The sequence below is a fragment of the Lotus japonicus genome, chromosome 4 (assembly GCF_012489685.1).
Source record: "Lotus japonicus ecotype B-129 chromosome 4, LjGifu_v1.2".
Lineage (NCBI taxonomy): Eukaryota > Viridiplantae > Streptophyta > Magnoliopsida > Fabales > Fabaceae > Lotus > Lotus japonicus.
This window is the reverse complement of record NC_080044.1, coordinates 74,081,159-74,095,385: the sequence shown is the minus strand read 5'-3', so window position 1 is coordinate 74,095,385 and position 14,227 is coordinate 74,081,159. Positions and strand designations below refer to the sequence as shown.

The following is a 14,227-nucleotide window of genomic DNA, read 5'->3' as shown; positions in this document are numbered from 1 at the left end:
AAAATTTATGTAAGTTTTGTTGGTTTTGGTCAAGCTATCCCAACAACTGGCAGCTGTGAGACCAATCTTTCGCTCCACGGTCAACGCAAGAGTTTTTTCCATTTACAAAAATCGGTTTCAAACTCTCTACCACTTGCTTAAAGGATGAAGTGTCAAACCACTACCCAAACAAACTTGATTAGAAAATGTATGTTATAAAACTAAAATGTTATTATTTATTAACATATTTAAAAATAAGAATATAAGCATCAAAATATTGGTTATATACTATGAATTAATATCATTTAGGAACAATATGTAAGTTAAAAAATTTAAAACTTTAAAGATTAGTTAAATTCAAATCTCACCTCAAAGTGTCTAATGATGACACAAAAATAAAGAACTTTATGAGGCAAAAACTTTTCCATTTCTACAATATGAATAACATGTGGTTACTATTATTTAGAAAATATAAAATAAAATTGGTATGTCAGTTTTTAAAATAAAAAACATAGAATTCAAAACTAATTTAATTTAAATAATAATAATGTAATATTAAAATTAAAAAAGAACGAAAATTTTATTTCTGTTACGTGTGGTTAAATTATATTTATTGAAAAATTTAGTGATTAATATATTAGTTAAAAATTCTGAAAGACATCATTAATTAGTTGGAATTTATACAATATATTAATCCTAAAAACTGAAATTTGATAGTTTTAAATTTTAACATAAATTTTAGATAAACTCCAAATAATTTATTAATGTTGATCTTTTAATTTAAAAACCACACAACACATTCATGATCATAATAACAAGATAAAATAATTTCTTCTTTAATGATGAATAGAAAAATAACCTTTGCACTACAAAAGTTTCAGTTACATGTGACTGATATCATATTATGTGTTTATTGAAAAATTTAATGGATAATATGTGGTTAATAACACGTAGGTATTCAAAAGGATATGATTAGTTACTTAGGATTTACAGGAAATATTAATATTTTAGCCTTTAAGAAGTGAATATTTGTAACAAGATTTCATAGGACACGACAACATATTTAGATTCATATAATATATTAATATTAATATTAAACTTTAGCAATTCACAACCCTTTCCCATACTGAATTTTTTTTCTATTTAATTAATATTAGTTGCACACTAAATAAAAAATTTAATATTAGTTATAGAATTTCATGAGACATGATAAACTGTATTTGATTTATATAATATTTTAATTAATATTAACAATAATATTTAACAACTAACGGTGGGAGTTTTAGGAGTTTTAACATTAAATTTGATATGAATGTCAGAATAAATATGGACTAACCCTTTCACTTTCACCATTTTTTTAAGATTATAGTTAATATTAGTTATACACCAAATAACCACACCAAATAATGAGATTAATATCAGTTATGGAATTACAAAGGACACATATAATGAGTTTTGATTTATTGAATAGTAAATAAAATAATAATTAATATTAGCCATAATTAAAAGTTGAAGGCAGTGATTTTAATACTAAATATTATATCTATGCATAATATAACCCTCACTATCCCTTTTTCCTTGAAGTTCTATTTGACAGTTTTAGTTCTCATATAAGTGTCATGCTATATTCTTCTTATATTTATCTCGAAACTATTTAAAAAAGGTTTAATGGTTTATCATTATTTGACTCATGAGTTAAGAAATTCCAAAGGGCACACATAAAGTTACTATTAATTTCTTTCGATACCTGTTTATTTGAGCTTATTAGAGATTGGAGATTCTCTACTAAAAAAAGCACTAAATAAACTCTAATAAGTGCTTTTTATTTGCATCCAAACGACTTCTATGATACCTTCAAGGACGTGTGTTATACAATTGAGTACTTTGCAGTTATCATATCAGTTTTCAATGGTAGAATTTGTTTGGAAAAACCCTGATAGTATTTAAGTGATGCTATTTTGAATAGATAAAGACTTCTTATGCAACGTAGTGGTGAGTACATTTTTAATCAAAACTCAAAATAATAATAAAAACTTGAGTTTCTACAAAATAAAAGCAAACACGTTCATCAAGGAAGAGAAACTTTCAAAACTTTATTTCCTTATATCTAAAATTAATTTCATTCTTTTAATTCATAATTTTTTTTTTCAATAAACAACAAAATAACACAAACTTAGATAAAAATACACACAAAATAAATAATCCCCCGTGCATCGCACGGGTCAAAATACTAGTAAAGTAATAATGGTGAAGCTAGAAAACACTTTCACAATATCGGTTTGTATTTTAGTTTGAAAAAATAGTTTCATCATTAATTAATACATTATTTGGTTTGAGAGAGAAAGTAAGAAGAGATAAAATAAGTAGAAAGAAAGAGATTTTAAAAGAGAAGAATCCAAAATTAAATTTATAGGCTGTTAAGTATATATGATGAAACGAAATAAAAGAGAGAAAAGGAAGAGAAATAATTACATAAACTTTCATTTTTTTTATTGAATAGAGACAAGGAAAAATAAAAGAGTTTATTTGTATAAAATGTCACTTTTATCTTAAAAAAATAAATATTTATGAATAAGTATGATAATAATAAATAGATAAAATAGAAAAGTGGTATAATTGATACACATTCAACCATTTATCTACATCATGAGAAATGATAAGAACTAGAATTTTGAGTGCTAAAAGTGCAATTCATTTGCTTGGTTAAGAATATTCTTGTGAATGAACAAATATGTTGTGGGCTAATTTTTTTTGAAAGAAACTCGATCGGTTATATCAAACATATGACATCTCAAATGTTAAAGAAGTAGCTTTGTTTCATAATTTATGCATGGCGAATAATATGAAGTTGTACTATAAATAGTATTGTTTTGAATCAGAAGTCATTGGAGTTAAGACCGATGATGAAGATAAAATACTAATTAAATTAATTATATCTTCCATTTCCTATGAGCATATCAACAATGTTGAGTATGAATAAAAAGCTTAAGAATAAAAAGTGAGAATAACATGTCTTCAAACTCAGTGTTGCATTGGTAGCTAGTTGGACCTTAATTTTTTATTTTCACTAATACACTTATATCTCTCACTTTACCTCTATGTATAAACCTCACTTGGGGATGAGACATTGCCAAGCTCATCCGATCATTCCCCTCAATAAAAAGGAAAATGTAGAACAGACTGAATTTGCTCTTCATCCTCTTTACCTCTATCACATTATCTTAAATTCCCCTGTCTCCCGGAGAAAATATATTCAACATTATCCATGACCATGATCAATCAAATAAAACTTTAAAAGCTCACAACCCAACAGAATTACAGAAAAAGCATATGAAGGTCATCTACTTTTTGTTTGTTTTCATCGAGATCTATGGTCCTACATATTCCTCCTATTTGATTTTTTTACTTTGCACTTTATATTATTTGCTCATTTTAGGAGCCCAAGAAAGTTTTTAATTATTGTTAATCATATCAACTCATTAACAAAAGTTGATGGGGAATATAAGAGGATTAATGTGGCCTTCACATTAATTTTGATATCTTTATACCAACACTTTCTTTTCAATCACATTTTCACTTATTTTTTATCTTCATAACTCTTTTTTTCCCATTCATATTGCATGATGCATCATGTTCTTTTAGAAATGGAACTTCAGGTGGATTTAGGCAAATGTTCTGACTTCTGATAGTGATAATCATGTACACGGTGGAGCTTAAACAATATTCATATACTAATTCAAAGACAGAATTTCAAAACTATAGAAGAAAAATGATTAATGCTTATGTAAATGAACGATTAAACTTGTATTTATTATAATCAATGGTAAGACATGTAAGTGACTCATTAAACCTCAATGAAATCCTTGTAAAAGACTTCGAGATAAAGACTACACTTGAGTTATATTAGACGAGATAAATCTTTGCTTTAATCATTCAAAGTAATTAACATAATACTCATTTAATTGTGAAAGTTTTAGGCCGTCAGACGAATATTAAATCTTGTGATCATCTTAACGTACCGCCAAAAATGAATCATATCTCTCATTTCTCACATTTTATTAATGTTGTAAACTGAATTATGGTGTAAATGTATCATTTTCTTCGTTCACATGGTGTGTTCTCACTTCTCATTGTGAAGGGCCAGCCATGACGTGTATGAAACATGTCCTTAACTACGGTTTTGACCAATTGGTCTTCTTTTTCATCCATTTGGCTATGTGAACGTGTGGTTCGCCTACATGTTTGACCACTTTGTACACGTGCCTATAGAAAACGGCGCCGTATTAAGAGCGTGTTATATTTTGCTTCTTATTTTTGGGTGAAGCAAATTAGGTATTCAATTTAATTCAATCAAATTCCAATCTGATATAGCTAAGGTTAGGGGAATATCTCTTTCGCCAGATAAAAGTAAATTTCTTTCTTTTTAAACAATATTTTGGAATACAAAATTAGAAAATGTCAAAGAAATATTTTCACTGGAATATTTTTTTATATTTTTAAAAGCTATGTGTAGTCTATTAAAAAAATTAAACATTTTCACTGGAAAATTTGTCGTATTTAGCTTTTCAGAAATGAATGTCAATATCAACTAAAACAAGGAGGTCCAACATTTATTGAGGAATAAAACAACAAATCTTAAATTTGGATTTTTCAAATTACTTAAAATTAAAAAGGCAATACCATCTGGAAAAATGTGGTACATCTGTAAAAAAAACTATAGGTTAGATAATTCTCATAGATGATTTAGATAATCCGAAATCAACAAGTTTATTGAATTAAATTAATGAGCTAATAGATAGTTTACCTATAAATTAATATTAAAAAATTATGAAAATAAATTTAAAAGTTTATAAATAAATCATAAGCAATTTTAAAAGAATTACACAAACACTTGTTTAAGAGCTCATCATAGTTTCAACATTAAGCAAAACATGTAACACCCTATTGCCTATAAACAAGATTTAAGAACTAAAAAGACCAATACAAAGGGGCAAACATGAAGGGAAGTGTTGAAGTGTCATGCATGTATGAATGAAAAAATCCCACATTAGACGAAAATGCAAGTGTTGAATAATGCATACGTTTAAAAATCCACACATCAAATACTTTAAGGTTTTGGATGAAAAACATTGTCTGCAATTAACTTGTGACGTACTCTTAGTCTTGGATGGTGATATTTTTAGCCCCCTCACGAACACAAGTTGATTGTACGTACTAGTCTATGTATGTTCTAACTATGTTATCAAGTACGATGTTGCGGTCCGAATGGCCAACTCCTTATATCGAATAACATCCTAGGTTCCTAGCAATGTGGTGATCAAAGCTAGTGTGCCCGATTAATGTGTAAATCCTACAATACAAGATATGGGTGAAGTGTTACGCTTGAGGGAAGTTACAAAAAATAATAGATGAATGAAATTGATTCACATGCACTTTAAAAAGAATATTGGAGTATTAAGTGCGAATGAGAAAGTCCTATGCACAACATACAAAAATGCAAGTGTTTAGTAGTATATAAGTGAAATGAACTCATACACCTAATATCATGATGTTTTTATGGTGAAAGATGTGGATGATGTTCAATTAACTTATGTTATTAGCCTAATGTAACGGGTGAACTCTGTAGTCTCCTCACGAGCACAAATTTTTTGTACTAATCCAAGTGCTACGCCAACAATATTGCACACTAACTAGTGACAAAAATTAATGATAGCAATTTTCCGTCATTAATTAAAGACAAAACTAATATACAAATTATTTTGAAATACCGGCCGATCACCTATTTAATTGAAGGGATGTAACTTAGACAAAACCTTATTAATATATACTATTTTCTTATATATGGTAAGTGTAGTAGCATAACTAAAAAGAGAAAGATCATTCATTTGCTTTAAGTTGAGGTTTATTGCTGTCAAAAGTCAAAACACACTCAAAAAAGAAAGAATTCACGTGGAACCTTTGTGATGGGAATAAATTTCACAAAAGAGAATACTAAGTTTATTGGGTCCCAATGTAAAACAAACAGTTTTTTTGACTGGGGAAAAAAGAAGTCGTAGCTTTCTGATTTTGGGCCCATTTGATTGTTTCTCCTTTACTAATATTTGAAAAATCAAGCAATTTAGGTCTTCCTCATGGTTTTATTAATTCCCTTCCTGTCAGGCAATAAGGAATTTTGCTTAGTTGGTGGTGGTCTGTGAAGTCAATGATGGTTTAGAAACTTTTGCCAACATTATTATAAAAAAGAAAGACAAATCTTAATGATCTACAATAGGGAGATTTCAAAATCAGAATCATTATTAGGATGGCCCGACTATTTAATAGAAATGAAGCTTATGTCTAAAGAGAATAGACTAGAGCTACCAACTGAAAGGTGCCCTTAAAAGTCTCCATGGGTTAAAATGATTGAAAAGATCGATTATTGCTTGCTTTGAATAATGGCGGGTAAATTCAAGCTTCAATTGCAAATTGAGAATCAGCTTTTAATCAAAAACTCAAACATGGTATAGTTTTCTTTTGTTCAAAAAACATGATATAGATTAAAATCCTTTGTTTAGTGGGGATTAAAGTTGTTTTAACTGTTTTTCAATATCCTTGATCTAACTACTTAAGGATCTGATTTGCATAAATGACAATATAGTTTAACACATGTCCCTAACTAATGAGGCTTTGCTTCTTCTTGTTTACATAAGCAAGTGCTTTGTTGAGAAGTCGCACGTTGACTAGAGGCATGATCAATATAGTCCTTATATATGAGAAGACAATTCTTATCTCTTGAGCTAACTTTTGGGGTAGAGTTGGGCCTCCCAAATTCTTATTTAGTATCAAAGTCTATCTTAGATTCATTTAGTGGAGACCACCCGTATATAAATCATCCCAGATGTTTAATATTTTACGCTAATAGGCTTCCTTTGCATCCATATTCTTTTGGGGCCTTAACTTTTTTCCGAAGAGGCTCATTAGATAGAAATAGGGGTTTGGCAAAAAAAAGTTCCAAAGGGTTATGGGGCCTTGGTTTGTCAATGTTATATCAACATATCCTGTTTAAGCCCAGCCCATCCTAGCATAATCTCCGGCTAAAAAATTGACAAAAATGACCTATTTCGAAAAATAAAAAATGAAACATTGTGAGTATCCATTTGTGTTACATGCTTGCTTGTGGGATTTATTGGGGGTTTTTTTTTTTTTTTAACTTTTTTTATGATTCATCATGTACACAGCTGCAATATTTATATCCTCTTCCTCGTGTTCATCCTTAACTCTAAATGATGATGCCTTCCTACATCTCTTCATGTTATAGCTTTTGACACCTAGGTCTCTATCCCCAATTCTATCTTCAATTCAAAGTAGAGGATGTTACAAGCTCTACTTGAAAGTGGGACTAAAAAGAAAGATTATCTGTTAATCTCTCCATTTCACACATAAAGAATTAATTATAATTTGGAGTTGGATTCAGCTACTTAAATGAGTTAGTCTCAATCAAAGGTTGTGTCTGGGTTGAAAAAGATTTAATTAAAAAAAAAATTAAATTGTAAGGATTAAAAATTGAAAAATTTAACCTTTAATTTATTAACGATTTTTTTTTGGTCAAAAGGATGTTATAAAATTTAAATTAATCAATTTTAGGTCTTTACCAAGGTAGGTAGCTGCGAGACTAATTCATCGTCACATGGTTAGCACGCACTAAGCGGTTGTTTGGTAGGTCATAAGATATGAACTTATTTAATATTTTGAAATCATTATAGTTTTGGTTGTAAACACGCAGAAATTCACTCAAATTTGGTTGGATTTTAGGGAGCTTGATTTGTAGACTAAATCAACTGAAGTCTCTATAATAATGATTCCAAATACAGAGCAATTGAAATTAAAATATTTCCGTCCATTCTATTTTTATATCCTATCCAATATTCTAGCAACCCATTGTTCACCCTCTCAGACAAGCAATGCTGTTCAGTCCACAATTTATTCATACAAACTTTACAAAACATAGAAGATAAGAAACAAAACAAAACAAAACAAAAACAACAGAAAGAAGGGTGAGACATCAGAAAGAAAGCAAGCCACTGATCTTATTGAATAATTCTCAGTCTCATGCTTTGAAAACTACTTTTGATCAGAAAAATGGAGGTTCAGGTCCAAAAATATTACCTTATTATAAGTTTATGGGTACTCTCAAACCATCATGAGCAAGCTGCACTGATATTCCTTCCCTAAGCAACATTATAGAAGAAACGACTCTGTAATTTGCTATAAAATCCATAACATAAGGTTTAGCACTGAGGTAAATAGTTGAACAACCCTCACATAGTACTGTTAATATGGGTATGGTGGATCAGATATAACCTACTGTATATTATGAGTAAGTTATGACTACTATGAGAGATGGAGGTTACCTTCTGGACCACTCCATCAAAAACTCATTGTCCTTGTGGTGATCAAACTCGTGATTCATACCAACTAGTAGGGTTTTCTTTGGACACAACCTCTTTACAGTTTCAAGAGTCTGTAAAATAACAAATGATCAGGTTTTTCCATCAGGAAGATAGTAAGTCTAAACATCATTCTGTAAATTGCAGAACTAACCTGGGGAAGACAAAAGTGAACATTATGTGATCCAGTCTGTGGTAACAAAGAGAAGAATATCAATGCCAACATTAGAATGCGATTTAGAATCAATCACATTAAATATGAATCATAAAAACTTGTCAACATAATATCAACCAGATAAGTGTTTTTTTTTAAATATAGAAAAGGGATTCCTGATAAGCTATTAATCATAAAGGAAAAATAGCCACAGTTTTGCACATAATCACCACTTGGTGTTCCTTTGTTATCCATATTTTTTAAAAAGACACATTTTGTGCATTTCTCCCTTAAATATTTTTACCTATATTCTAAAGGCCCTCATAGCAATCATTATGCATCTTGCAAGGAACAAGTGCATAAAATACCAAAGTAATTGTTTGTTAAAGATTGAGAGCACCAGAATCATAACGACTTAGTAATCACAATTGTGGAGTGAGAAACTGGTGAAAACAAGCTTCAAGTTCAGCTCCAAAAGCTGATAAAGTCAATGGCTTAATGGAAAAAAATAATTTGCTTCCAGATCATTCTGCTACAAACCAAAAATTTAAGTTTATTCTTACATGTGTTTTCGGCTGAAATTATCTTTCTGTGACTTGAAGTACAATAATAAAATGAGAATAGGTTTTATTTGTTATGTTCAAGATGTTTTATATTAATGTACAAAATCACAATGAAGGACAATTGGATTTATATCTGGGTAGAAGAAATATTTAAGTGACCACGAGTTTAATGCATTTAGGTCCAGAAAATATGCAGACAGTCAATCATATTAGGCCTTCTTTGATCAAGTCATTATACTTGTTAACCCAGATGTGCTGCCTCTTGTCTGTCTTGTATTAGAAAATCAATGAAACAATTTACTCTTGGATAAAGACACTAAATCATTCAAAATATCAAATTGACAAAAGAAGGAACCATATAAAGCCACACAAAAGAACACCTGACAAAGAACCACTTCCAGTAACTGTTAGTAGGCAAAATACTATCGTAGGAGATTGTTAGAGGAACCGAGAAATTGAGATCCATACTGAAAGGAATAATGCATCATAGGCTCAGTCACTTTCCTTAAAATTCCTATATTGGATACTTCTGCGTGTTGAGTTGAGTGCAAGGGCATTCGTGTCCTTAGTGCATGAGGACAACACTCAGTGCTATGTCAGGTATATTATTTAAGTTCTGTATCATAATTCACATACACACATGGAATACAATATTTACTATCTACGTACCAATAACAATTGAAAGTTAAAGAACATACCTTATACAACGCATCCAATATAAGAAGATCCAACTGTCCAGCTCCACTTTTTGAAATAACTGTGAAAACAAAGAACATTTTACTATTAGATGTTAATAAGCACACTTCTCTGGAGCGTTTTCCAATAATGTATAAACTTCTCACAAGAACTATTCTCCTATAGTCCTATCATTTCAATGAGGGAGACAAGGCCATAAAGTCAAGCTACTCATCAGTTCTATGTTCTAGTTTTGGGTTTTAAGTAAATAATGCTTACTTACCACTTCATCTTGATCATATAACATCCATGAGTAATTTGTTTGTTATTTTCTTATCACCCTCATGGTTAATATCACACCTTCCCTCTTTACACACTAGTGTGAGATGTGAGATAGTTGAAAAACAAAAACCTCTCAATTATTACTCGCTTACTTACAACATGACTGAAAAAGGAGAAGGGTAACATTGGGGATAGAAGGTAGAAGTAGCTTGCTGAATTTGCACTATTTCACAGCTTCAAAGGCAATTTAGAATGGTCTTAACTATAAAGAACATTGAGCTCCATAATGAAAGAGAGTCGATGCCTAATCTTCCTCATCAAAGAAATAGCAGGGCAATTATCATTATTTGAAGTTTGGAATCAAGGGTACTTCATAGTTGTCTTAACTGTATCCAACATAAGTAACATTACCTTATGTTGCTCTTACATTTTACACAGACACATGCCATTTTTTAACATCAAATGGCTATTAAAAAAGTTAAAAGAACTTCTCAATTCAAACCATTTGACTGAAACAAATAGATAAGTAATAATCTTTTATTGCCACTTATCAATTATCATTCAACTTTAAGATAGCACTAATGAAGTAATGTGTATGTGCAAGCAGGAACAGACTAATTCAAAACGCACCATACTCTGTACTAGCTGGTATCCGTGAAACATCAGATATATAAGCCACCCTACTTTTCTCACCAAAAAGAAAGCCCAGACAGATGTAATCCTCTCCATGCATTACCTATATCCAGAAATGAAGCAATGGAGTCCTTATACTATAAAAGGGTTATTGCATTCGTACCAATAATGAAAAGTTTTGGGGTGAATATTAACTGGTAAAGGAATCAGTTTTAAGCTAGATGCAACAAATGGCTGTTTACAATCCTCAGCAATTATGTTCCAGCAAAACTGAGCAACCCTTCGTATTTCTTGTCCTTCTTTGGGTTTTGTCGGAACCAAATAAGGAAACTTCTTTTCCAAGCTGTTGCAAATGCATAAAACAAGAAATCAACTTCTCCAAAGCAAAACGCATCCATAAAATCAAATGAAATTTAAATACTACTGACATAAGATTTGCATTGTAATCAGAAATTTTTTCTAAGCATACAAGCACACAAAATTGAAACTATTTAATTCAATCTTGTATATAACTTCCTTATGATAGCAACATGAACTTGCACATATAAATCAACAGAGTACCATGAACTTGCACATATTTGATATATCAGACAAGTTAAATAAAATAAGGGGAAGGTTATTAGATGTACCTATCCATCGAATGCTGAGTTAAGTATATCGGAGTGGGATCAATATTATTCGTGGGACTAAACGGCTGCACAGCACGAACATCATCCAATCCAAGGACTGCATCAGCATGCTCATGAGTCAAAACAATCTGTAATTCAACCAAGACCAAATTAATTCCAACTCCAACAATGACTCCCCTCATTTCCAGTTCATTCACCACCACATTATGCATAGCAGGGTACTATATAGCAGGCTTGTTAATAGCGCGCTATAGCGGCGCAATAGCGCTATAGCGTACCGCCCTGGGGTTCACCACTACTCCACTATTGTCTGCTATTTGATGCTATAGCGCCGCAATAGCTCTCAAAATAGTGTTTTTTGGGCTTGCTGCTACGCTACGCTATACGCCATTAACAACACTGCTATATAGCTATAAGCACGCACAAAAAGCTCAGATTCATGAAAAGTCCAATTTTTTTCACACCCAGAAACAAAAATACACAAATTTGTAAATAGACTCACGGAATCAATTCTGGGAATGTGATGAAAAACAAACCACCTGAGCACTGTTTCCCGGAAAGTCTTCCCACAATCAATCAATATGTATTTGTGGGTGGCATCGTTTGGACAGTAATCAATTAACAGGGATGTGTTGCACCTGTGAAGTTCAATGATCAATACTATGAAATCAGAATTTGCAACATTTTTGTGATATGATTGAGAGAGGGTGAAGAAAATGGACCTGTAGTTAGGGTTTCGAAGAGGTGGAAGAGTGAGTGATTGTGTGCAGACATGGCATGGTGGATTTGGTGGGCGAATGAGGCACCTTGTGTAGGGAATGGAGCTGGAACAACCAGTGCCTAGGAATATCAATGCCGATTCGGTTGCCATGGAAATGGAAGAGAAAATGGATTCAGAGTTGACTTGAGTTGGAGCAACAATGCAGTGGAAAAGAAGAAACAGTAGAGTGAGGATATGGTCATCGGCGGCGGAAATAAATCCGTCGCAAAAGACAAGAATTTTGTGATGAATGACTTTCCGTTGCAAAAGACAATTATTTTGTTATTATTTAAAAACCCCTTATAAAAATGTTATTTCTCAGTGATAAATGTAGAAAGCATCAACTTCATGCAAATTCACTTTTGATTGCAACAATTAATTTGAAAAATAACGGGCACATTCGAAGGAGTGGTGCTTTAAGATCAACATATAAACAGTCATGATTGTAAAGACTACCTGATACTCATGTACAAAGCACATGCAAGCACTACTATGCTAGCTTTTCTTGACATGATGAAAAGTAACCATTCTAATTGTGAGACTCACTAACCAATTAGCAGTAGAGACATTTTATCATGGAATGGACTATACATGTTTGTTGTTTAGAAATCATTCTTGAATTGATTTTAAAATAAAAATCAATTCTAAAGAAAAGTTTCTCTGAATAGTTTCTTAGTCTTAAAATTCATTCTGAGAAAAATGAAATTGATGCAATCATGCTATATACAGCTTAGCTTGAGGACTCTCTAGTGTGTTAATGTTATCTTTCCATGATATGACAAGATGGAAATGGGCCAGATGTTAGCTTTTGGTGATTGATCATGAATGGCACGCGGACTTCTGTTCCAATAATTATTTATTCACACCTCAAAATGAGGTGGAATGAGGTGGAGGAAGAGAGAGATAGGAAGAAAAGAAAAAGTAAGAGTGAGAAAGTATAAGATGTGATAGATGATAAGAGGAGAGAGATAAAAATAAAAATAGGTGGAAATGAAGTGTATAAAAAAAGAGGTGTGTATATATCATTACCCCTTCTGTTCTGTAGCAACTTTCAACATTAGTCTTATGATTATTATGCTTGCATCATCTGTAATTAGGCTTGTTCTCCTTATCTATACCACACAAAGCACTAGGGTTACTAAGTTGATGTCTGAATGATGTTTTGGACCACCTCATAATATAATTAGGTAAGAAAATATTCAGACACAGTTGATAGATAGTTGAGTCCCTTAAACAAGCTGATAAATATTTGAAATTTGGTTGAATGTATAGAAAAAGATTTGTTGAGAGTGATAAAACTCACTTCAATGATAAAAAAATGGATGATTTGTTTGACATTAAAAATGATTCTATATACTGCTAAATGCACATGTTGTAATCCTAAGAATCAATTAAAAAAAATGGGGCCCTGCATTTTGTAAACCCCACAAGTCTATCTTCTGCACTATATGCATTTAAAAATAGAAAACCTGATAGAATCATAGAATCATTGAGACCACTCGGTTAGTTGATGATAGTTTAACATCAAAATGAAAAATATTGATTATAGACTCAGGGTAATGCTGATCTAAAATGAAAAAAATAAGGCATGCTATGCATTGTCCCCTTTCAGGTATCAGCAATCCTTTCCCTAGCCATACTTTTGCTTACTTTTTCTTCTTCTACCATACACAAATCCACAGTCCTCACGTTTGTTAATGGCAACAATCTCAGGATACTTAATCATGCTGTTCTTCTTGAATGAATATATATATATATATATATATATATATATATATATATATATATATATATATATAATTGACACTCTTCTGCTGAAATTTAAATTTACACACTCTAAAATCAGGACTTACAAAGTGCATGTTTATATACACGGTGAAAAATCATGTGAGTCAAAATCAAAGTGGATAAAAACAACTTCCCTTCTTCGACCAAAAAATAAAAAACAACTTCCTTTGTTGTTTACCTTGAATTTGACTATGATTTTCCACTAAACATGCACAAACTCTACAACCGAAAGGGTCACATAGAATCCCATGCCCTACCCGAAAAGAAAATCTAAAGGTGCAAAAAGGAGTAAAAGAAAACACAACCCTCATCATGATGTCTCTGTGGACTTCAATTGC

The 14,227-nt window shown here is 31.3% G+C and overlaps 1 protein-coding gene across 2 annotated transcripts; it reads right to left on the bottom strand.

Annotated features, from left to right (window-relative positions):
- Positions 1 to 5,135: 5,135 nt before the first annotated feature.
- Positions 5,136 to 12,291, bottom strand: LOC130716164 (putative hydrolase C777.06c). 2 transcript variants are annotated; one of them, XM_057566367.1, is made up of 10 exons: positions 12,064 to 12,291; positions 11,844 to 11,979; positions 11,342 to 11,469; positions 10,908 to 11,055; positions 10,710 to 10,815; positions 9,821 to 9,879; positions 8,560 to 8,595; positions 8,370 to 8,479; positions 8,125 to 8,186; positions 5,136 to 5,329 (listed from the first exon to the last, which is right to left on the bottom strand). In XM_057566367.1, exons 1-9 carry the CDS (start codon positions 12,210 to 12,212, stop codon positions 8,129 to 8,131), a joined length of 930 nt encoding a protein of 309 aa, XP_057422350.1. In that variant the 5' UTR covers positions 12,213 to 12,291; the 3' UTR covers positions 5,136 to 5,329; positions 8,125 to 8,128. The 2 variants fall into 2 exon arrangements, with proteins under 2 accessions (XP_057422350.1, XP_057422349.1); XM_057566366.1 differs by lacking the exon at positions 5,136 to 5,329 and adding an exon at positions 7,835 to 7,951.
- Positions 12,292 to 14,227: the final 1,936 nt, after the last annotated feature.